General features: G+C 37.1%; 1 protein-coding gene across 1 annotated transcript; it reads right to left on the minus strand.

The window, feature by feature from the left end:
* Positions 1–3,381: 3,381 nt before the first annotated feature.
* On the minus strand, positions 3,382–15,750 carry pmp22b (peripheral myelin protein 22b). Its single transcript, XM_060894839.1, has 5 exons — positions 15,601–15,750; positions 14,872–14,967; positions 14,671–14,764; positions 8,294–8,434; positions 3,382–5,286 (listed from the first exon to the last, which is right to left on the minus strand). The coding sequence occupies exons 2-5, from the start codon at positions 14,947–14,949 to the stop codon at positions 5,126–5,128; spliced, it is 474 nt and encodes a 157-aa protein (XP_060750822.1). The 5' UTR covers positions 14,950–14,967; positions 15,601–15,750; the 3' UTR covers positions 3,382–5,125.
* Positions 15,751–23,368: the final 7,618 nt, after the last annotated feature.

A 23,368-nucleotide genomic window follows, 5' to 3' on the forward strand; every position in this document is an offset into this window, starting at 1 on the left:
ACTCTCCCAAGAAGTTTATATGCTGACTGTCATGTGTATATATCATCTGTGTAAATATTCAGAAGGGTTTTGAACGGGGCGGGGGCACGTTATACTCCTCAGACATGCTGAAGTTCCTGGGTCACTGAGGTCACGTACATTAATTACCTTCATTATCAGATAAGAGACATGAATGAAGAGTCATTTGTCTGGTGCATTGAGATACTCCCAGTTGGGCTCACCTCTAGCCTGGTATCCAGAAATATTCATCACTGATATATTTATCTCATAATGTGTGTGTGTGTGTGTGTGTGTGTGTGTGTGTGTGTGTTATCAGAAATATGCAATTTACACCTATTATAAGCCTTGGGAATAGAATAAGGGGTAAATGGAGCGCTTACACACACACACACACACACACACACACACACACACACACACACAAAGGAAACCTGGTACGGATGGTCTCAGTGGACAAATACTGATCTCTCAAATTAAGACTAATGTGTCTAGAGTTAATGATGTGTGAAACACTTAAACAGGATTAAATGGACTGTGACCTTGGAATAAGTTCTCTTATCATTATTTTCTGACGCACTTTTGAGACTTCAATTCATTATTTTTCCCTCGTTCATTATTCTTTCCATCCTGTCTATTGTTTTTAGTTAAAATCTGTTTAAAAGACTATTGTGTCAAACGTCTCTATTCATGTGCTGTTATATATGTTGATGAGGCTTGTGTTTTGAGCCTCTGGCCACTAGATGGCGTTCTCTATTCCTCCCCATACACTTCTTTTAATTTGTTGTGTTTTGATTGTTGGTTTTGTGTTTGTAAAAAAAAAAATGTTTGAAATATCATTAACTCAACATGAATTGATGTTGACATTTGATAAAAGAATCTTACATAAGACTTGATATCATTCAAAAGGGTGCGTTTATACTGCAGGCACAGAGGAGTGACTAACTGATCCAGAGTCAGCTGTTAATTATTAGCCATTAATCACAGCTGACGATAATTAAGCCAAAGCACAAAGCTTATTTTCCCCACTGCTAGATCTCTCTCTCTCTCTCTCTCTCTCTCTCTCTCTCTCACTCACTCACTCACACACACACACACACACACACACACACACACACACACACACACACACTCATTTAGGCGCAACACCCGCAAAATAAATAGTACCCATTTATTTATTTATTCATTCATTCATTCATTTTCTACCACTTATCCGAACTACCTCGGGTCACGGGGAGCCTGTGCCTATCTCAGGTGTCATTGGGCATCAAGGCAGGATACACCCTGGACGGAGTGCCAACCCATCGCAGGGCACACACACACACACACACACACTCATTCACTCACGCAATCACACACTAAGGACAATTTTCCAGAGATGCCAATCAACCTACCATGCATGTCTTTGGACCGGGGGAGGAAACCGGAGTACCCGGAGGAAACCCCTGAGGCACGGGGAGAACATGCAAACTCCACACACACAAGGTGGAGGTGGGAATCGAACCCCCAACCCTGGAGGTGTGAGGTGAACGTGCTAACCACTAAGCCACCGTGCCCCCTCAACTGGTTAGTTATTTATTTATTTAATTAATTGCAGTAGCCGTTTGATACGAGTATAAATAAGTAGGTTATGGCAGGTGAATACTGTGAATTTTAAAATAATAGGTGTAGATAATAACACCTATTATTGTGTAGACAATAATAGGTTTATAATAGGTGAAAATTGCATATTTCTGATAACACACGCACGCACGCACGCACGCACACACACACACACACACACACACACACACATCATTATGAGATAGATACATCAGTGATGCATATTTATAAAAAACAGGCTTCAACATCAATTCACACGTTTCCAAAAATACCAATATAATGAAATAAAATACTATAATAATCTTGTGAAAAATTGGGTTTAATGTTTATCAGTTTATTCTGTCGCTTTTGTTTGTTCCCTGGAAGGATGTTGCAAGTTCAATATTTTATTTTAGATTTTATATATAATTTTGAAATGTTTACGGTTTTATATGAAATAGCTATATGTCTAATAGCACCAGTAAATAAATGAACGTACAAATTTATCTACAAATTATATATTATTAAAAAAGATTTATCTATATTTGTCATTTTATTTATTCATTCAAAAGATTGTCTGCATTTTGTCTAAATGATCAAATCCGAATTAATGTACTTAAAAAAGCTTAATGCTTATAAAATGACCACGTCTTTCATTTTAACTTCTGTGTCTTAAAGCACTGACCACATGAGGGCGATGTTTTACACGCCAGCTTTTCACTGGCACACAGATAGGTTTAAAAGCCTGAATCAGTTTATTTAGTTAATAATTTATTTATAATAACAAGTCACAAGCCTTCCTGTTTGTTGAATGAAAATATAAAAATTGCTGTTTATTGTAAGAAATTCTTCCATAAACAACATTGTGTTTAACCACTAGATGGCACTATTGTGTGTTTGTTTGCATGTATCTACATTTACAGCATTTGGCAGACGCCCTTATCCAGAGCGACTTACTTTATCTTTTTTTTTTTAAAATACAACTCAGGGTTAAGGGCCTTGCTCAGGGGCCCAACAGAGGCAGCTTGATGGACCTGGGATCAAACTCAAAACCTTCCAATTGGTACACCAACACCTTAACCACTAGGCTACTACACACCCCTAGCTATCTATTTGATGATGATTTTTTTTTCTCCAATCAGTTTCCATATATACACCTCTGGATATACCCCAATCAGCCATAACATTTAAAACCACCTGCCTAATATTGTTTCCCAATTGTGCCACCTAAACAAGCTCTGAGCCATTGAGACATGGACTACACAAGACCACTGAAGGTCTCTGTGCTTTCAAGCACCAAGATGTTGATAAGCAAGTCCTGGAAGTTGCAAGGTGGGGATCAGAGTTTGTTCAGCACATCCTCCAAATTTCCACACTGGGAGTTTGGAGGCCAGGTCAACACCTTGAACTCTTTATGTTCCTTGCCCATTTTTTTCCTGCTTTCAACACATCAGCTCTGAGGCTTGACTTTACTTGCTCTTTAATATGCCCCACTGCTTGACATTAATGATATAATCATATAATCTTCTATAATTATAACGTTATTTACTTCACCGGTCGGTGGTTTAATGGTTTGGCTGATCATTTATTTGAAATATTCTTATAGGTTGTTTCAGGAACATGCTGTTATGAAAATTTTTTTAAGAATTTTATTGTATTTTTTTTGTCTGTGTTTAAACAGTAGATGGAATGATTCAGCATAACTGCTCAAGCCACACCCTGATCCAACCGACAACACCAGCTCACACACAATATACCAAGTATCACTGACTTTTAGCCTTATAGACTCAATGAGACAGAGAATTTCTTTAATAGCTTTTAATAAATACACAAGCATTCGTGTGAACATGCGAACAGCCGCTCAGAGTTACAGAGTGAGGTGCATTTCTAAAAAAAATAAAATAAAATAAAAAAGGCCATCATAAGAGGTTCTGCTTCCTCCTCTGACCACATAAATAGTGTTTACTACTGCGTTTAGGTGATATTTAGTATGAATAGTTACAAGTTTGCAACAAAGCTGACACTCGTTATAACTTTTAATACTGTAATCATGTCTTCTGTGGTCAGTTTCATTCAAGAACATTGAGATCGATTGATCAAACATGGATAAATGATGCTAAAGTACGATTTGGACCTCATTATTGCACTCATGTTGATTAGGCTGTTTTTTTAAGACACGCACCAGAACACTGCAATCACATAATAACCATGAGATCTGACAACAAGATTGCGTTAATGGTAATTTATTGTTGGTTCAGTGCATAGGGATCCTCCTACAGTTTTTTTTTTTTCCTAAATGGTCCTCAGTGTGAGTTGCATACATATCATGAATTTGCAAGTGATGTATTTGTAAAGAACCACATGACGTCCGATAAAACACTGCATTCAACGTGGAGACGTTTTTTTTGTTTTTTTGTTTTGGTTTTTTTTTCACGATAGCAGACATAGTCAGCATGTCACATTTCAAGTATCAGCACAACATTGCAACAAATGCAAAAAATTTCTGGTACATCCTCTACTAGAAAATATCTAAGTCTGGTGTTTAAATCCATGCAAAATGCCGGTAAGTTTCCCTTCGATCACAAGTAGCTTGCGTAAATGTACGGTTTAACTCTAGTGCATTTTTTAGCTAGCTGAAGACACGCAACACATCTGCACTCAAATACCAGACAGTTCACACCCTCCTGATGGCATTTGGTTATATAATGCCCTCTTACAGTAGCTGTTACAGTATCGCTAAAATGTCTACGTCTGTGGCCTTTCAAAGCCATTTGCAAGTCTTGCGTTATTTCAAACACAGTTTATTAGAAAATGAGTCTATTTGGTAAGTACTGTACAGAAGTAAGTATACAGAGCGGTAACGTCTACTTGCAGGCATTCGCTTCTGTCTGACTAGATAAAATCAAAATGGCTATAGGAATGGTAAATACATAGCACCATTTTGTCGAAATAAAAAAAAAAAAAAGAAATTAATATCCTTTTCAAAGCAGAAAAATGGTCAACTTTTGTATGTAGCTTAGCATAGGTTTTCAGTAATTGTTACCACATCTCTAAATTTCTAAAGCTATTTTATTTCACTATAGCTTATCACTATTTTTAATACATGCTCTTTGGTTAAAATACTTTAAAGGACTTTTTTTTTTTCTGTTTTCGGCAGTGTAAGAAAAAAAAAATAAAAACACACAGTATGGCTAATAATGCACTTGCCTCTGACAAAACATACATTTTAGGCACTTAATTAGCAAAAAACAAAATGAACAAACAAAAAAAAACCACTTTGTCAACACACACGCAACAATACTATGTACATACATGTAAAAAGTGTTATAAATAGGTTTTAAACCATAGATACTATATACATCAATGACCGCACTGGTTGTTATGTCTTTTCATCTTTTCATGGTTGTGATCAGTTGTACATGGTTTGTACGATATCATACAGTTACATTATATTATATGATTTGGGCTGTTTAAACTTGTCTGCAAATGCAGTAGGCTATAGATGATCTTAGATGTCTGGAGGCCAAGCCTCAAGGAGGTGCCCTGCTCATTCCCGTTTCCTCAAGATGACATAAATTAAGCCACTGATGAGCGCCAGAGGAAAAGCCAACCAGGCCAGAATGTAGGAAAAACCGTATGACCGGTCCGGAGGAACCCATGTGTGCTTCATCACCGTGTAGATGATTGCACCGCACATGATGAACAGACCTGATAGAGGGGAAGAACACAGAAGATTCAGCCTCATTAACTGAAACAGCGAGTTTCACTACTGGTTTAAAGGTGAGCACTAGATTGGCCACGATGCAAGAGTAGGTGACCAATGCCAGCGATTCTCATCACTAAGTAACATTTGACACTACTGCCACATTTACCACAGGATAAAGAGGAGCAGAAAAGCTAAAGGGGTAGATGGGTAGCTTACATACACCTTTAAAAGTATGGTACATCACAGTTCCAACTCTACAAGTCTCTCTGTCAAGAGATTTCATGTAGAACCCTTTCGAGAAAGCAGAACCTTCTACCTACACCGGAGTATACATAGGTTCATACGTTCAGTACATGGGTTTCTTATGTTTGGAAGGATTGTTGGTAGGTATATAATTAAAGCTAGAATGCTAGTGTCCATTAATTTGTCCTTCTTGAATAAGCATTAAATGTTTTACGTAGAATCTACAAAAATTAAATAGACTTCTAAAAAGGTCCAAAGTACTGTAGAACCCTTGGTTGGTGCCTCTTTTAGGGAAAGCCTTAAAAGTTCTGTGTAAATTCTGACAGAAGAGATTGTTTCAAGAGTGCCACTACAGGGAAGCAGACTTTGCCCAGCTAAAAGCCCTTGATTGTAAAATGGATTGTAAATTTAATATGTAGGTCAGTTGGGTGGGTAGGTTCTGCTGGTAGTTGAGGGATAGTTGGTTGGTAGGATGGTGGGGTAGTTATATAGTTCTTTGGGGTAGTTATAAAACATTAAAGAGTTAAGTTTCAACCTTTGGGGCAAAGGTTTAACATGGAGTCTTGCACCAGTGAAACTTTTGGTTAGTAGGATTCTATATTAGACATACTCATAAAAAAAGATTACAGATAGAAATGTTTTTGGAATGTATCTTTTGGGAACCCCTTACAGTACAATAGGTACATGCTACAGAACTGAGGTTTTATTTCACAAAAATGGTTATTTAGTGCACCTTAGGAAAAGTAGAACACTTTTGGAACCAACCAAAAAAAACCCTTGAGCACCCATTTTTTTTGGGGCATGTATATGTTAGTAGGTAGTAAGTAAGGATGCTGGTAGGATGCTAGGTTTGGTGAGTAGTTGGAAGAGTTGCTAGTAAGTAGCAAGTAGTTTTGGGAGGTGGGTAGGTTTGTATGTCCGGTAGATTGGTTGGTAAGTATTGTTAAATAGGTGCGAAAATAGCTGGGTCATCAAATTCAGTTTGGTTCAGTTAGTTAGTTGGTTGGTTGACAGTTGGTAAGGTAGGTGGGTGGTTAGATTTACAGGTTGAGTTTGTATAATTTTGTGTTTCTGGCAGTAATATTAATGGTAGACTGCAATCTACATTTCCAATATAGAATGTAGGAAATTACTTTTTTCACTTTAAATATAATGTATTAGTGGTTAATTGTGAAATAATTGGCTGTACTAGATAGTACAGCCAATTGAAGGACTTCCTTTTTCCTGCATTCAGTGCAGGTTTTCCATGTATTTTCATGATGCAAACCTATACACTGGTTTTTGTGTGTGATCTTCCACCAATGCTGATGTTTAATGAAATGTCCTCCTCTGACCCAGACAAGGCAGTCACATTACATATCTGTGTGGACAGAGCCAGCGCTGTCTTCAACCTTTTTTCTGTGCAGTAACTCATATCCGCAGAATGATAAAGCACTTTCTGAGATCAGCCTTAGTCTGGCAGGACACGAGCCACCCCCCCTTCCCGCGTGCCAGCCATGACATTTAATTTTGTGTCTGGGCCTCTGTTTCCGGTGCCAATCTGGTGGGTACCAGGAGACGCCAAGCTCCTAACGACCTACACTGCTCCCCCTTGACATTTAACTAATTCCCAATGTGACCAAACAACCTGCATTCTGTCCCCTCGAAGCTCAAATGTGCATGTTTTCTTTTCTCAGAAATGGTATCATTTAAGAATTTAGCAATATCACCTTAAATACCTTTTTACGATCCTCTGACACGGGTTCACTAACAAGATGAATATGTTTAGTGCATCAGTCAGTATTGACATTTCCTAATTATATCTCTATATATACAAATTTATTTAATCTGAACAAATGGCCTCAGGATGTTTTCTCTGTAATTACCTGAAAGGCATTTAAGTGCAGTCTGGACAATCTAATGTATAACAAAGTGTGACAGGTCTAATCAGATTAATACAGCCTCAGCGAGCTTCAAGAGATGCCAAGGATATGCTATGAAAAATTGACTTTGAGGTTTGTATAGATGAAGTAACAGGAGAAGGAATAGATTTTTTTACATGCTTCATCATTCTTTGTTGATTATACATTTGCATCAAAGATTTTGCAATCAAAATACATTAAACATCAAAATTTAATTATAATTATCATCATCATTATTTCTTTAATCTCTCTCTCTCTGTCTCTCTCTCTCTCATTTTATATATATATATATATATATATATATATATATATATATATATATATATATATATATATATATATATATACACTGTTCATAGTCACACCGATATTCACTGTTTAAAACAACAACATTTACATGTCATTTTAGATACTTCTGAAATTCAATAAATAAATAAATAAATAGATAAATAAATACATAAATAAAATAACAATAATAATAATAATAATAATAATAATACTTTTTTTTTTAAATAAAATATTTTTGGAGGGAAAAAATCTATCTATGACATTAGGACATGTCAAATAAAATAATTTAATAATTCAATTGAAATGATTTGTGGATCTAAAGAAACCTCAGTGTTTAATTAGAATTATGATGATCATTTGAAAAGTAGAATAATTATGATCATTATGGATAAATCTTTTATTATTGTATACCTTATTATATAATTATTGAATATTTTCTCCTTGCATACTTTAATTATCTACAAAACTTCACTCTTCAATCTCAGCCTCATTTCTTTTGTCCTACTGGGAACATGCTGTTTTTACCTTATGGTCCTAAACTGACTAAAGACATAGACACTTATGATATGATACTCACAGGCAAAGATTTGGAAAGCTCCAGTGAGGAAGAAGCGTCCACCCTTCTGCAGCGTGAAGAGCTGGCAGAAAAACAGGAAGAGTGAGATGACGCTGAAGATGATGGACAGGATCATGAGAGCCTGCACTGCCTGAATCCATACTGAAAGAAAGAAAAGACAGAAATTTGGAAATAACATTAGGCCATTGTTTAATTCCAGAAAACATCCCAAAGACCCACAGGAAAGTTCAGTTTGAAATATTTATTAAACAAAGACACCAGAATTTTATATTATATTGTATTACAGTACTGTATACTGCGGTTGCATTTGGGATTTGAAACTATACGAGTTATGGATGTTTGTTTTGAACAGGACCAGATTTCTCATTTATTTAAAAGGCTACTAGAGACTAAATATCAAACCAATTCAGTCCAAAAAAACATGCTGAATGCTGAATCCATCCAAGACAAAACAAGCTAGACAAATGTTTTCTGAAACTACTCAAAGTCTGTCATCCTGCCAAAAACTATACTGAAGTACTTGGGAGTATCCTTTTCCTACAAGCTCCAGACACTTAAAATGATGCCGGCTCTCTAAATATCGATCGACTGCTTATCCTTTGAGGCAGAGTAATATAAATGTGGCACGGTAAACCTCCGCAGTACTTTGTCTTGATAGCTTTAAAAGCTCCAAATCCCATCCATCTATCATTTAAACCACCCTGCATTAGATGCGCAACACATTTCTCATACTGTATGGGAATTTAGCTGGGTGTGTAGACTTGTTTTGCTTTGTGTTTCCTGAATTCCAGGAAACGAAATATTTTTTTTTGTTGTTTTTCTGCTGATAGAGTAGGCTGCATGTTCGCAACAGAGCAGCTGAACAGTTACTGTATAATCTCCCTTCAAGTGAATAGTCAGTGGTCTACTGTGTGGAAATTCTGTGCTGTAGCATTAACACCAAGCCTACAATGTCTGCCTAAGTACAGTAACGACAGCCAGGCTACACCCAACATGCTAGCTAGACTGGTTTTAATAGAATTTTATCTTAATAAACAAAACTTGTCTGAGACCGTGTACATACTGTAACAGAAGTCAACAGAACATATATCAGAATATTGCACTATGAAAGCTAATTCAGCTAACTAGTACTGAAATAATTAGCACTGAACAAGATTAAGGATGAATATCCACTTTATAAATCAGCAAATTCAGCAAGTTGCGGATAATATAGCTAGCTTAAAATGTTTAGGTTTGAAGTCCAAACTGCATTAGGCTAATATTAGCTAATATGAACACTACCAGTAGTACTAGTTGTAGTACAGTAAGATTAGCCTATTAAAAGCTATTGGTTGTGTAAATAACAGTAGACATTTTGGCTGAAATTGAGAAACGTTTTTTTTTTTTTTTTTAGAATATATTTTCTTTTTCTAGCAATTGGGGTGTATTTCTTTAAATGGAGAATGTTCTAGACAAATAAAAAATTAGCTAGTCCTGAATTGTTGCATTTATAAAGCGGGCTCCTGATCTGATAGAATCTATTCAGACACTGATTCAGTGATCTTGTTTGCTGTGAAATTTAAAACACAATAATGAATTAACGAACGATTTTTTCTGGTGGACAACAGGACAAAGCTATATTTCACTCACTCTCACTCACTCATTTTCTACCGCTTATCCGAACTACCTCGGGTCACAGGGAGCCTGTGCCTATCTGTGCCTACAATTTTCCAGAGATGCCAATCAACCTACCATGCATGTTTTTGGACCGGGGGAGGAAACCGGAGTACCCAGAGGAAACCCCCGAGGCACGGGGAGAACATGCAAACTCCACACACACAAGGCGGAGTCGGGAATCGAACCCCCAACCCTGGAGCTGTGAGGTGAACGTGCTAATCACTAAGCCACCCAACACCCCGCTTATATTTCAACCTTTGTCAAAAAAATCAAATAAATATGTAGATCAGAAATGCCTCATAGTCTACATCTACCATACTGGTTTCCTGATAAACTTTTTTGTATATGATTGGCTGTAATATATTATGATGAAATAATGTGTTCTCTTTTGTCATTGATAATAAGATTGTCCAAAGAGATTTTTGTAAAATGTTGTATGTCCGTGCTCTTTACCAGATGAACTTGCTTCAAATTGTAATCTCACTCCTACCCTTCCTGCTATAATCCCAGTACCAGTTTTAACCAGAGGAGAATTACTTCTCATTTTAAGTCTCATTTCCCATTATGGTTTCTTCCTGATTTTTATTTATTTATTTATTTATTTATTTATTTATTTATTTGGAAGGGGGACCTTTTTCCATGCACCTAGACCGGATTTAACACTTAACTACTATTATTAAAAGTGCTGTAAAATTGTTTAAATGGGAATGTTATAATTAAGAGTGAGTCATAATGAACACTAAACATGCCTTTATTAAGACTAGATCTGTGTCTTTCTCTGAAAGGACGAGAGTTTCACTGTTTGTACTTTCAGTTGGAGTACTCCAACTTGGCAGTGGTATGCAGTATGCTAAAACTTTTTAGCATGTCTATTTCTTGTCAAAATGTCATGCAAGTAGTTTCAGGTTTCTGCATCTCTCTTTCACGCTTGTGAAGCTGTGTACGGGTTCTCTTTCTGGCAGTCGACATACGCGTACGCTAACACCTCTACTAATGCAAAAAACTTGTTCTGTGCAGAATCAGATCCGGAGATTATAAATTTTGCTTTATGTTTGGAAAACCCTTCCGGATTTGAGCATTTGAGCCAGTTGTTCTATCTAAAATGCTTTTGTTCCATCAAAACACTTGATCACACTATTTAACATAGTTTATATAGTGTATTTGTCTACACAAAGAAAAAGACTTAATCATGTTGTTGTGTAGCTTTAAACAATACCAGCAGGCTGAGTACCTTTTAAAGGATTTAGATCAGACCAAATGCAATACAGCATCTAAAAATAACAGATATTCCTTCAAAAGCACAATAACCTTCGTAGTACTGACCGATCCTTGTTTCGGTCTCTGGTCATTACACACAAGACAAGACAGGTGCATTCATTTAAAGGGGCAGTTTGTCATTGTTAGAGGCCTTTATTGCGTGTGTGTTGGATCTTTTCCCGTCCGTGATCTGACCACACCCTGTGTACTGACGCTACACATACCTTCTTCTTCTTTTTTTTTTTCTTTTTTTTTTTTTTTTATAAGATAGAAGAGAGAATGGGAGTGAAAAGAATTTCAGGGCCATAAAGAATGTAAACAGACGCTTAAACTCGTGGAACGAGGCAAAGTGATTGTAAGATTGTAAAACTGCCCTGTGCTGTGATGTGCTGTGCTCACCCCAGGACTCTTATTTTATTATATCATATCATATCATATCATGTCATCTAGTCGTAGTGAACATACTTTCAGCACACTGTTCTGGTAGAAAGGACTGTGTGTCTGGGTGTTCAAAAATATACTGTTATGAGTTTTGGCTCTGATTCTTCTCAAGCTGCCTGGTTTATTACAGATTTAAATGTACAACCAGATTTATGTTGTTAAAAGCACAATATGGAATTGAAAAGTCACTACTGTGCACTTTCTATTTCTAGGACATCTAATCTCTCAGGATGACCCTAAGCACCCCCCCCCCACACACACACACACACACACACACACCACCCACCGTCTCGAATGACGACATTCAAAAGCACTTTTTAATGTTCATTCATTTTTTAGTATCTAAAAATACACATGATCTTTTATTCAACTGTGCTCTGTACAGCTTTATTCCTTCACTCTGTACAGTCCTGTGCCCATGAACTCCTGACGCCTTCTGTTTTCTGCCTTTCACACCTACAGTATAATTACAATGGCTTATGCACACATACACATGTGCACACGCCCAAACACACAAAGAGGGTAAGTTTGAAAGAAAATACAGACAAAAGATCTATTTTTCTCCCTCCACAGTCATCACAGATCCTCCATTGCTCATCTTTATGCTGTAATCCCTAAGAAATAGTGATGGTGAAGATGCCTTGATTAGTAACTACACATAGGGGGAGAAAAAAAAAAAAAAAAAAAAAAAGGTCCTAAATAAAGCGTTCAGGTTTCTAATGGCCTCGCCCGGGAGTCATGTGACTGACAAACTACGAGCACTCGACAAACAAATGCAGCCACACATGCTGGTTCGGCTTCATTACAAAAACACACAGAGGCTGTCAACTGCCATAATGACGTCATCCAAAACATCTGAACTAGAAACATAAACCAGAAATTCAACCTAGATGTTAAAGGAGCAGAAGCATGTGCATGGGAACTTGTCCATGTCATTCCAAATATCTCTCGTAACATGCTGCACAGAACTAGAAAACAAATTCAAGGCACATTTACCTTGTATGGCTTTCAATATTCAATTCCCAGTTATTAGTCATATGACTTGGGTGTCACAGCTGCAGGATTTTTGCAGGATGTCGCTATATATTTCCGCACATCGCAATAACGATCGCTACATGTATTATAAACCGGAGCAGAAATCTCTACAGCAGGATTATTTAAATAAAATTTGTGTCAAGATCCAGTCTAGGTTAAGAAAGGACTGAAAATCCTTGACTACTGATAATTATCTTGTTTCCTGGTGTCATGTTTTAATTAGAATCACTGCCTTTAAAAAGATGGCAGCTTGTAGCACGGAATAAAAACAAACTTCTTTACACAATTTACTTCAAAAAATAATAAATCCATGTCATCACTTCACACCACTGTTCAGCCCAGACGGAGTAAATACAATTAAATATCAATAAAAAACTTTGAAATCTCTTTCCTTTCTGAGCTAATGTCTCCAGCCCTATAGCTAGTCTCAGGTCCAATGAGATGCTTTGAACTAAATTATTTCTTGTTAATGCATGTTATTGGATAAATTGCAAACGATGCAATATCTGGGTCATGTTGTGAAATCTGTAGACACTGAATCATGATCATGTGCCTCTCCTTTAGCCCGGTTTTGGTTTATTCAGCTAAAATATTTCACTTAGTCCACATCTGGACCAGCTGTGGTCTACATTAATGAACGATTTTCTGATTCCAACAGCCTACATGATCATTTTCTATTCACTTTGTAAACCTTTCTAACAACTTTACAACTTTATCATTTTTATTCTGCATGAAAAACGCTAAATGTACCTTTATTACAATTTATTAACAGATAATTCACAAATGCCAGCCATTATTAATCATCATGACAGCAAAATTAAATATCTTCTAAAACCTTCCTGTTATAAACAGGTATAAATTCACACAGCGATTTAATATTGGTTTTGTAATCAAATCTAAAAAAAAAAAAAATGCATGGTAGTGCTGACAAACTTTTATATTAAGGTAAAATAAATAAATAAATAAATAAATAAATAAATAAATAGCGTGTGATTCTGAATATTTGCAATGAATTCAAATAAAATGGAGAAGCATGAAGTGTGTCATGGTGATCCATACAGATGCAGCCAAAACTATTTTTCAAAAGCTTGTGAGATCAGGAACATAAAAGCTGATTAAACGAATGGTATATCGCACATCCCTCCTGCATGTGTGTGTATGCTAAAGCATCTCTCTGATCTTTTATTACGAACCACCAATACTATCTAAATATGATCCTTGGGTGTGACCCAACGCAGTGGCACGCTATGTAAAACACAGAGTAGTCAGAGGATCCCCCAGCACCTTAAGCTCACACACACCAGATACACATCTAAATTTAAGCTGTTCTACATACTCGACCTGTGCCCCACCCTGCACCATCACTCTAGTCTGCCATCTCCACTCCCAAACAAGGGTTTTGAGCTCAGTCTCGACCCGGAGACTATTTATACTGCTGAGATGAGCTGCTGGAGTTGGGGGGCTCTCGCATCCCACTCAAATTGCGTAGCTGCATTCTCACCCATAGATGGCAGTAGAAGGGGGCAACAGGAACTCTCGGTCACGCCTATGTCAGCGTGCTGGAGGATTTTTCAGAGGGTCTTTAAGAGTACGGTTATGCAGAGGTCAGAGATCACAGTCTGAATAATAACGGATCCCTTTTTAACCTTCTGCAAAAATCTGTGCTGCAGAGGGACACAGACAGATGACACTCATCACACCCAGTTAGCACCCAATGTCTGACCACAAGTCACATCTCTGAGAGCTTTATAACTGATATGCAATCCTGTTTTAGGGATTTCGTCCAAATCTCTTAAGAACCCGAAATCAATGTCATTATGTAACTGTTTATTTTGAACCAACAGACAAAACAGATATTCAGCAAATGCAACCTTGAGTATTTGGGACTCTTTAGCCCTTCCTTTGCCACTCCAGGTCTAATTTCCTGGTGTATATCCATTTCCAAGCAGTATTTCAGTGAAAATGAGAGAGCATGAAATATTTCCTACCTCCAGTGTCAGCAGGATTGCATTTCTGCACTTCGTTGATTGTGGTGCAGTTAAACCACAGGTCTGAGCTAAAGGCAGAAGATATGCTCCAGGCCTGTGCAAATGAATATACAGACAATCAATAATGAGCTTCTATTAAGAAGAAGAATGACATGATGATAATGATGATGATGATGACGAAATACAAGGGCATATACTCACATTGACTATAGTGGAGACGAAGAGCAGTACCAGAATTGCGATGTGCAGGAGTACGATACCACAAAGTAGGATCAGCATGTTTACACTGCTGGATTTCTGCACACACAAACACACACTTTTTCTTTTACCTTTTTTTTTTTTTTTTTTTTTTTTTTTTACAGACTGTTGGCTTCCTCTACGTTTACTTGGGTGTTTCCAGGCTTTTAGTATAATGCAGAGCCTGTGGAAGCTATGAGCAGGGAAATAGTGCACCTTTTATATTCCTACAGTCACCAAAGGGACCCAAGGAAATAAGTCAATTTAAATGGAAAATAAATAAAAAAATAAAAAAATAAATAAATAAATAAATAAATATCCAGTGTTAAATTACAGTGATTATTTATTACAAATGAGAGTCCTATATGAGCCCCATAGATCTTTATTCAACAGGTGGAACTATTTAGTTCTATTAGTTTTCTGTTCTTCTCCATTCATGGAAATAATTAATCTAGCAAAAAATGGTATTTTTACTAAAAAATAATAAAACAGATGGAATCAGTTGTTTGTTAATGTATTACACACTGAAAATGTTAAGAAACCAGATATCCTAATATCTAAACACAAGTAAACAAACACCGCAATCGAGGTGCGTAAAGATGCGCAACAAGGTGCGTCCAACATCCAAGCCGGAAACTTAGCGCTCACCAGTAATAAGTAATAATAATAATAAGAAGAATAAGTTCCACTTACAGGGATCTGCGGGAAAGTATTTCCAGGAGAGATTGGAGAGAAAAGTTGTTAAAAGGCAGGAGACACACAGAGACGAGGTCACAGCGTTACTCCGCAAGTCCAACAGCAGGGCTTTCACACTGGAACGGATTGAAACGCAGCGCTGCAGTTTTAAACTCTTTCGGTCAACACCAAGCCAACGCCCTCTGAGGCGCATGACATCACGGCGAGGGTGCGTCCCAAATCAAACTCCATCTTAACTCCCAGTGACGAGGTTTCCCAAATTCCTCTCCTACAGGGACAGAGTTGCTTAAAGACACTTCAGGCTACTTTATATACTTTATATATATATATATATATATATATATATATATATATATATATATATATATATATATATATATATATCCATGATTCATTCAACTAGCAGCTGCCAAAACACAGGCTGAGGTAACAAGAAAACAAACAGGTTCTGAATTACTGCTGTTAGAATAAGGAATAAGAAGCCTTTATTTTGTCACATATTGGGTTCTGAGTGCTGGGTCAGGCATGATACAGCACCCCCTGAAGCAATGGGGGCTAGGGGCCGTGCTTAAGGGCCCAACAGTTTTAGCTTGGCAGAAATGGGGCTTGAACCCCAATCCTCCAACCTACAACCCAGAGCCTTAACCATCACTGCTCACATGTTGATGTTTCATTGCAGACAAATTCATTCATTCATTCATTCATTCATACATGTATCATTCAGTAAGCATCTAACAAAAAAACATCTAATATTTAATTTTCTGGATGACAGTCATAAGTATAATAATAAACCTCTAACATGAGTGTTAGTTTTATAGTTTTGCTAGCTAAAGTTAGCATAACATTCTAGCTAGTTTGTTACAAAGTGAAAACTTACATACAGTAGATAACATTAGTATATAAGTATCTAATATTAATTGCTTTTTCTTGTAGATAATAGACTGACTTGTCTGTTTGGATTACCTTTCACAATATTATAAAGTTCTAGCTAGCTAACATTAGCATACATTTCTAGTTAGTTAACAGAATAACAGTAGATTTTAGACTGACTTCTCATCTTTTTGGAAACTCATTTATTCATTGGTTATTTTTACATTGCTTAGGTTTTGTTTTATACTTTTGAAGATAATGCTGTGCTAGATGAGGAGCATGTGGTTCATTGGACAGTTAGCAATATTAAATAGAATATTAAAGACGGGAAATATTTAACACTGACTAAAATGGTGTGTCTTTTTATGTTGTGGGTTTCAAATGGAATTATTAATAAACCTAGTAATACTTTTAACCCAAAGACATGAAAGTTGCCACCTAACAATCCATACTGATGATAGTAAAGATAATAATATATTGTCCAGTGTTCACACCCTTCTGAATAACTTGTATTATGGGATTAAACAGTGCTAAGTGCTGTTTTGGTTGACTATTTAGAGTAGAAAGGGTGAAATCAGACGCAGCCGGAGCTTGTACAATTATATCTCAGACACACAGAGTACGTAACAGCTCCGGAAAGCCACAGGCCTCTTAGTCACTAGTTCTAGTGTTTACGCATGCTGTCATGGAGAATGGCTGGTTGTCATGGATACAAAGAGCGGAAAAGCAAATGAGCATGGAGTTTAAGGAATTTTATCTCAGAGTTTTAATTTGACTGAAAAATATGAAGATAGACAACAGAGCTGTGAGGAGAACATAAAGCACCAAAGATAAAGCTGAATGATTTTAGTGAATATAAGTAAGCATGGAGAATTAGGCGGTGCTGGATCTGTAGCTTTTGAATTGTGAAATTTTGTACATTGTGAAATAAAGGACATTGTGTCCTTGTCACATGACTTCATTTAATTCTTTTGGTTGTCTGGGGAATGAGATACAAACAGGACGGTGTGGGGAGGGAATCCCTCAAAAGACACACTCATGAGTCATGCTGTGTGTGTGTGTGTGTGTGTGTGTGTGTGTGTGTGTGTGTGTGTGTGAAGATGGAAACACCAATGAGAGACATTTAGGAATACCTCTTCAAAATACCTCTACTGGGTTAACCTCAGGTCAACCATTTTCCTACTAGGAAGTCAATCGAAAGAGAGAGAGGGTGGGGGGGGGGGTCTTTGAGGAGTCTGTCAACTACTCTTTCTTTTCATAATGAAGGTTACATAGCTCTTTAATCCTCATTGTCTTGTTAGAAACCATAAGAAACAATGCTAGCAATACCGCTATGCTAATGTTATCTTCTGTATGTACTCTGGTACCATGTAGTTTATTATCACAAAGTTATTTATGGTTCTAAAGTTGTTGCTCATCAACTTGACTTGAGTCAACATACAGTAGGTATGCCATAAAAAATATTTTACTTAAAACAAATTCCAGGTTAGTCTTATCTTAGATTGAAAAAATTAGGCACACACAGACATATTTATACTCCCTCGACAAGGCTTTAGTAATTTGCATGCTGACTCAAAATATTTAAACGAACACATAAGCCACAGATTTGTTTCCACAGCAGTATACGTACAGACGAGTAACACATTAAAGGAACAGTGTAACATGTTACTAAGGCAATGGGCCACCACAAGCCTCCACAACAGACCAATACGCCTTTAGTATTAAAGCCACAAGTTAGTGGAATCAGAAGGATTTGTCCATTTCTATCCACACAAGTCATTCAGCTGCTCGTTCAGTCCCTTGTCATTTCTAGACTGGATTACTGCACCTCGCTCCAAGCAGGTCTAACCTCTGCGCATCATCAAACAACTAAAACTGATCCAAAACTTGTTTTCAACCTTTCTATTCCAGTTTTCCAATACACCTCCTTTGCTGCACTCCTTCCACTGGCTTGCTGTAGCTGTATGCATCAGGTTTAAAACACTTTACGCTTGTTACCAAAGCCCAAAACACAACCTTCACTGCACTACACTCCATCCAATCCTCCAGCACTCGAGCACTGAACTGATCCCACCATCTATCAGTATGCATCAAAAATATTCTCTGCTCTGGCTCTCAGGCATCTGAACAAATTAGTCACTAGCTGTCACAGTATGATGTCTAAAGACCTACCTCTTCCTTAAAAAACATGCTTTATTTTTTGTCCATGACCTAGTGAATCAGGATTGATCAATTTCAAAGCTAAGTTGCTCTGGATAAAGACGTCTGCCAAATAGCGTGAATGTTAACAAAGTGGAACTGTACTGGAGCAATAATCAACCTCTCAACAACTAATTCCTCAGTTGTTGATGTTTTGACCAACTTACCAGAGCACTGTTTAACACAGTTCTACAAAATCTCCCATACATGTTAGCTAGCAAGTGATGTGGTGCATGTGAAAGAAGTAGCTTATGATTATAGAGCATAGTGAGTTCTGAATAAGGGCGGGGTCATCTTGGTAGACTTCACATCCATCATGATAGACATGTTTAATTTTGATCATAGGATAAAGGATAAAGTTTTCAAAGGATAAATCTGATCTGCCACAGTTTGGTAAAGAAATGACAGTTTAAAGTGAAAGTGAAAGTGACGTGACATACGGCTAAGTACGGTGACCCATACTCAGAATTTGTTCTCTGCGTTTAACCCGTCCAAACTGCACACATACAGCAGTGAACACACACACACCGTGAACAACCACCTGGAGCAGTGGGCAGCCATTTATCCTGCGGCGCCCGGGGAGCAGTTGGGGGGTTTGGTGCCTTGCTCAAGGCACCTCAGTCGTGGCCGGCCCGAGACTCAAACCCACAACCATAGGGTTAGGAGTCAGATACTTGGAACAATTAGAAATTGATAAAGAAGTGCATTGTGTCATTCTTTAGCAAATACAAAATGACATAAAAGGAATAAACCACTGTAGGATGTGTTGTTAAAGGAAAATGATCACCTCTGGAGCAGTAATGGTCATTGATGACTGGAATACTGAGTGAAATAGTACAGTTCATGCTACACAATGAATCTGCAAAGCCATCACTGAGATGATCGAGGAATATTAAATCATGCGCTCTGGAAAATACTGCATGGATATTAGACCCTGAACCTTTTTGAAGTACTTGCTCGATATCACTTTTTTTAGACATTACAATAAATCACTTCGTTATTACCATAAGTCGGGTCCACTGAGTGTTGTCTACTGCTTTTAAGGATACTCAAGTACTTATATATTCATTTTACAGAAAGAGAGCGAGAGAGAGAGCGAGAGAGAGAGAGAGAGAGAGAGAGAGAGAGAGAGAGAGAGAGAGAGAGAGAGAGAGATGAAGATGAGAAAATAAAATCAATATCATTAAAATCTAATGTGATGACAAAACTATTTATCTGTGTAATCAAATAGTCCTGAAAATGGCAGCAGGACAAACCAGCTTCATGACCCAGGAATAGGTGTGGTGTAAGTGTACATTCTAGGTTTTCACACCTCAATACAACTGCATTCATATGTATTTATATTTGGTGTTGTAATACACAGCCTATATACAGTAGCTGGTTTGGATGGTTACAGAGAAAGATGGTTGTTATCACTTATCTGGACTAATCATGTGACCAGTGTTGATCAAATATATTAAATGGTCAAGTGACGATGTCTTGCACTTGTGATTCTGATTTGCGACATTTAGCTTACTTTCACTGATAAAGATGCAGCTTAATTTCACAGATGATCTAATTTAACTAATTGTCTGTGAATAAACTGTTGTATATTATACATTAACTCTGAAGAAGTGGAAATGAAGAAGAGAAAGTAATAAAACTGAAGCGACAGGACAGTGTTCTCTTTCACACAGATTTTACTGTTACTGTATTTTTTTTTCTTTTCTTTTTTTTTTATAGAAACACCTTGTTGGCAAAGTGCTTGAATTAATAACTTCCTCTAATCTCTTTCATAAGATCCGAACAGGTTTCAGTTCGTTTAGTTGTACTATCTGTTTGTTCGTTTGCATGTTTGTTTGAAATGATATTGCGGGTGATTTTGCCTGTTTAAATTATTTGCATAATTGTTTGGCAAAGTACACACTAATTTTCTTTTACTTTCTTGAAAATATATTTATTTATTTATGTTTTGAATGAATGGCTTGATTAGTATAATTATAAAACATGGCAAATTCAAATACAAACACTCAAATTTGTTATACAAATACTATCATGTATAAGCATGTATATATATATATATATATATATATATATATATATATATATATATATATATATATATATATTTATATTTATTTAAATGTTTTAAGAACATTTCCAGATTTATTTATTTATGTATTTATTTATGTATTTATTGGTGTTAATATAATCTGTTTTTTATTATTTTATCATTTTTCTGTTAAATGCCATCACAGTTGTGTAAAGTCCAGGTGAATTTAATTTTACTAAACTATTCCAGCCAAAAACATTACCCTACACTAATTCTGCCCCACAGCACTCCACATCTTGGGCTTCATATTGTTTAACACACCTACTTTGTGAACTAGAGAAGAGGAAATATAAAATTCTTCCATGCTGTTTAACACCTAAACAGTGTAAAGCATTTAGATGACGACTCCTCCGAGCGTAAGAGCACATGCTCTTCAAATGAAACCCTGATTTCTTCTTTTCAGCAAATGCCATTTTGCACTGAAACGTGACTCATTCTCTCACCCAGTGATTAAACACTGGAGCTAACAGAAATCTAGCTCTATGAGCACAGCTGTGTGAGTAGTGAACATGCAGCAGGATTACAGCAGCCACAACAGCCCCATATATGCCAATGTTTGTGGAAGGCTCATGGTCAGAGGAGAAGGGAGGCGTGCAGCTGCCAGACTGTATTGCATGGTTAAAAGCAACACCACCTGACCTGGGATTAATATTACGCAGTAGCCATTAAGAGAAGGAATGTGTGTGTGTGTTTGTGTGTGTGTGTGTGCATGTGTGTGTATGTCACATGGCTGCATTAACGTATCCAAGCTTTATGTGGCTTGTTTGGGTGAGTAAAGTAAAGTGGTTGTATTTCCCTGGGAGTAAATTGTTCTCAATGGAAACTGAGTCTACTCATGTTCTCTAACGGCATGCACATATTTTAGCTGTGGATACACACACACACACACACACACACACACACACACACACACACACTGCAGAGTCTCTTAATACACTCTTCATGAATCCACAGCATGTTGGCTATGACAGAATGAAAAAAATGTGGTTTTTATAGTTGTACATATTAACAGATGAAACCACAATCCAAACACATTGACACTAAACCTGGCACCATCTCTGCTTCTCTGTATTTCCTTTAATATGCCTTCAATTTAGCATTTTCGACCGGGAAACCCTGAGAAGTTCCAGACACTGGAAAAAAAATCCAAAATCCATATATCATATGTCTTTGAATATACATTATACATTGACCATGCATGCAATATTATTCTGTATAATGTCATGAAACATTTGCCATACATGCAGCTGAACATGCAAGTGATACTCACGTTGGTCTTGTTGAGTGAAAATATTCTGCATTTACTTAACAATCCAGTTTTACTGTGAAACAGCTATTTTAAATTGCATGGATGTTTCCTAGGCTTTAATTAAGGAACATTCCATGTGGTGCTGGTATACAAAAGTAATCACCAGTGTAGTGGTGGGACGGCACAATGACTTTTTCCACTGTGAATTTAATTCTTTTCCAACAACATTTTGCATGTTGTAGTTTATTCGTTTCATATCACAGTGATTTGCCTATGATGACTTACCTGGAGGTATGGTGGCTGAGTGGTTAGCATGTTTGTCTTGCACCTCTGGAGGTTGGAGGAGTGTGCGTGTGATTTTTCTTATCACTTGAACCCCAGTGCCCTGAGTCCCTTATGATAGGTTCCAGAATAGTAGCCTTTATTTTGTCACATATGTATTAGGGCAGAGTGAAATTCTTTCTTCACATATCCCAACTTTGGAGGTTGGGGTCAGAGCACAGGGTCAGACATGATACAGCACCTCTGAAGCAGAGAAGGTTAAGAGCCATACTCAAGGGCACAACAGTGGCAGCTAGGCAGGGCTAGGGCTTGAATCCCAATCCTCCAATCAACAACCCAGAATCTTATCCAGTTGAGCTACCACTAACTACCACCTACTGCCTCAAGGCTTCCTTTGACACTATGTTGTGATTGTGAGTTTGAAACCCAGGTCTACCGAAGCTGCCTCTGCTGGGCCCGTGAGCAAGGTCTTTAACCCTCAGTTGGATTAAAAAAAAAAGAGATAAATTGTAAGTTACTCTGCATAAGAGCATCTGCCATGTATGTGTCATGTTGTGGAACATCCATGAAACAATTTAATTCCTGTTATCACTTCCAGCCTATTAAAGTTCCTTTGCCCTGCACTCACACTAGAGACTCCTAAAAGAAAATGCTCCTTAGCATATCACCAGTTGCATGGTATGTGCTATAAAAGTACCTTTGTATCCTGTCACTATAGAAGTGATAATGTATTAGAAGAAGTAGAAATAAATGTGTTGTGCCTTGCGTCAGTCAACCAGTCAGATTCAAGAATCCAACAAGGTTTAATATCAGTGTTTGGATAATGATTTTAAAGGTTTCAAACTAATGAGAGTAGAAATCCAGAAATTTCAAAGACTGTTTGAAATAAAACCTCTCACACAGAAAAAGCTCACAGTGTCTGTAGAAGTGGTTTATCATATAGAGACATGTTCTCTTGTTATTACAGCAGAGGAAGAACAAGAGCTTATCAGTGAGGATTTACAGGATGTGTTAGGAAGTGGACGTTAAGCTCACGTCACACCAAGCCAAAATTCCCCAACACCAATAAACCC

Source organism: Tachysurus vachellii, chromosome 2, assembly GCF_030014155.1.
Source record: "Tachysurus vachellii isolate PV-2020 chromosome 2, HZAU_Pvac_v1, whole genome shotgun sequence".
Taxonomy (NCBI): domain Eukaryota; kingdom Metazoa; phylum Chordata; class Actinopteri; order Siluriformes; family Bagridae; genus Tachysurus; species Tachysurus vachellii.

Coding starts and splice junctions, on each gene's coding strand:
- pmp22b (XM_060894839.1), bottom strand. CDS start 14,949: ATGCTGATCCTACTTTGTGGTATCGTACTCCTGCACATCGCAATTCTG. Junction 14,765..14,871: donor TCGTCTCCACTATAGTCAAT/GTGAGTATATGC, acceptor TCATTTGCACAG/GCCTGGAGCATATCTTCTGC. Junction 8,435..14,670: donor CAATCCTGCTGACACTGGAG/GTAGGAAATATT, acceptor TCTTTCTTTCAG/TATGGATTCAGGCAGTGCAG.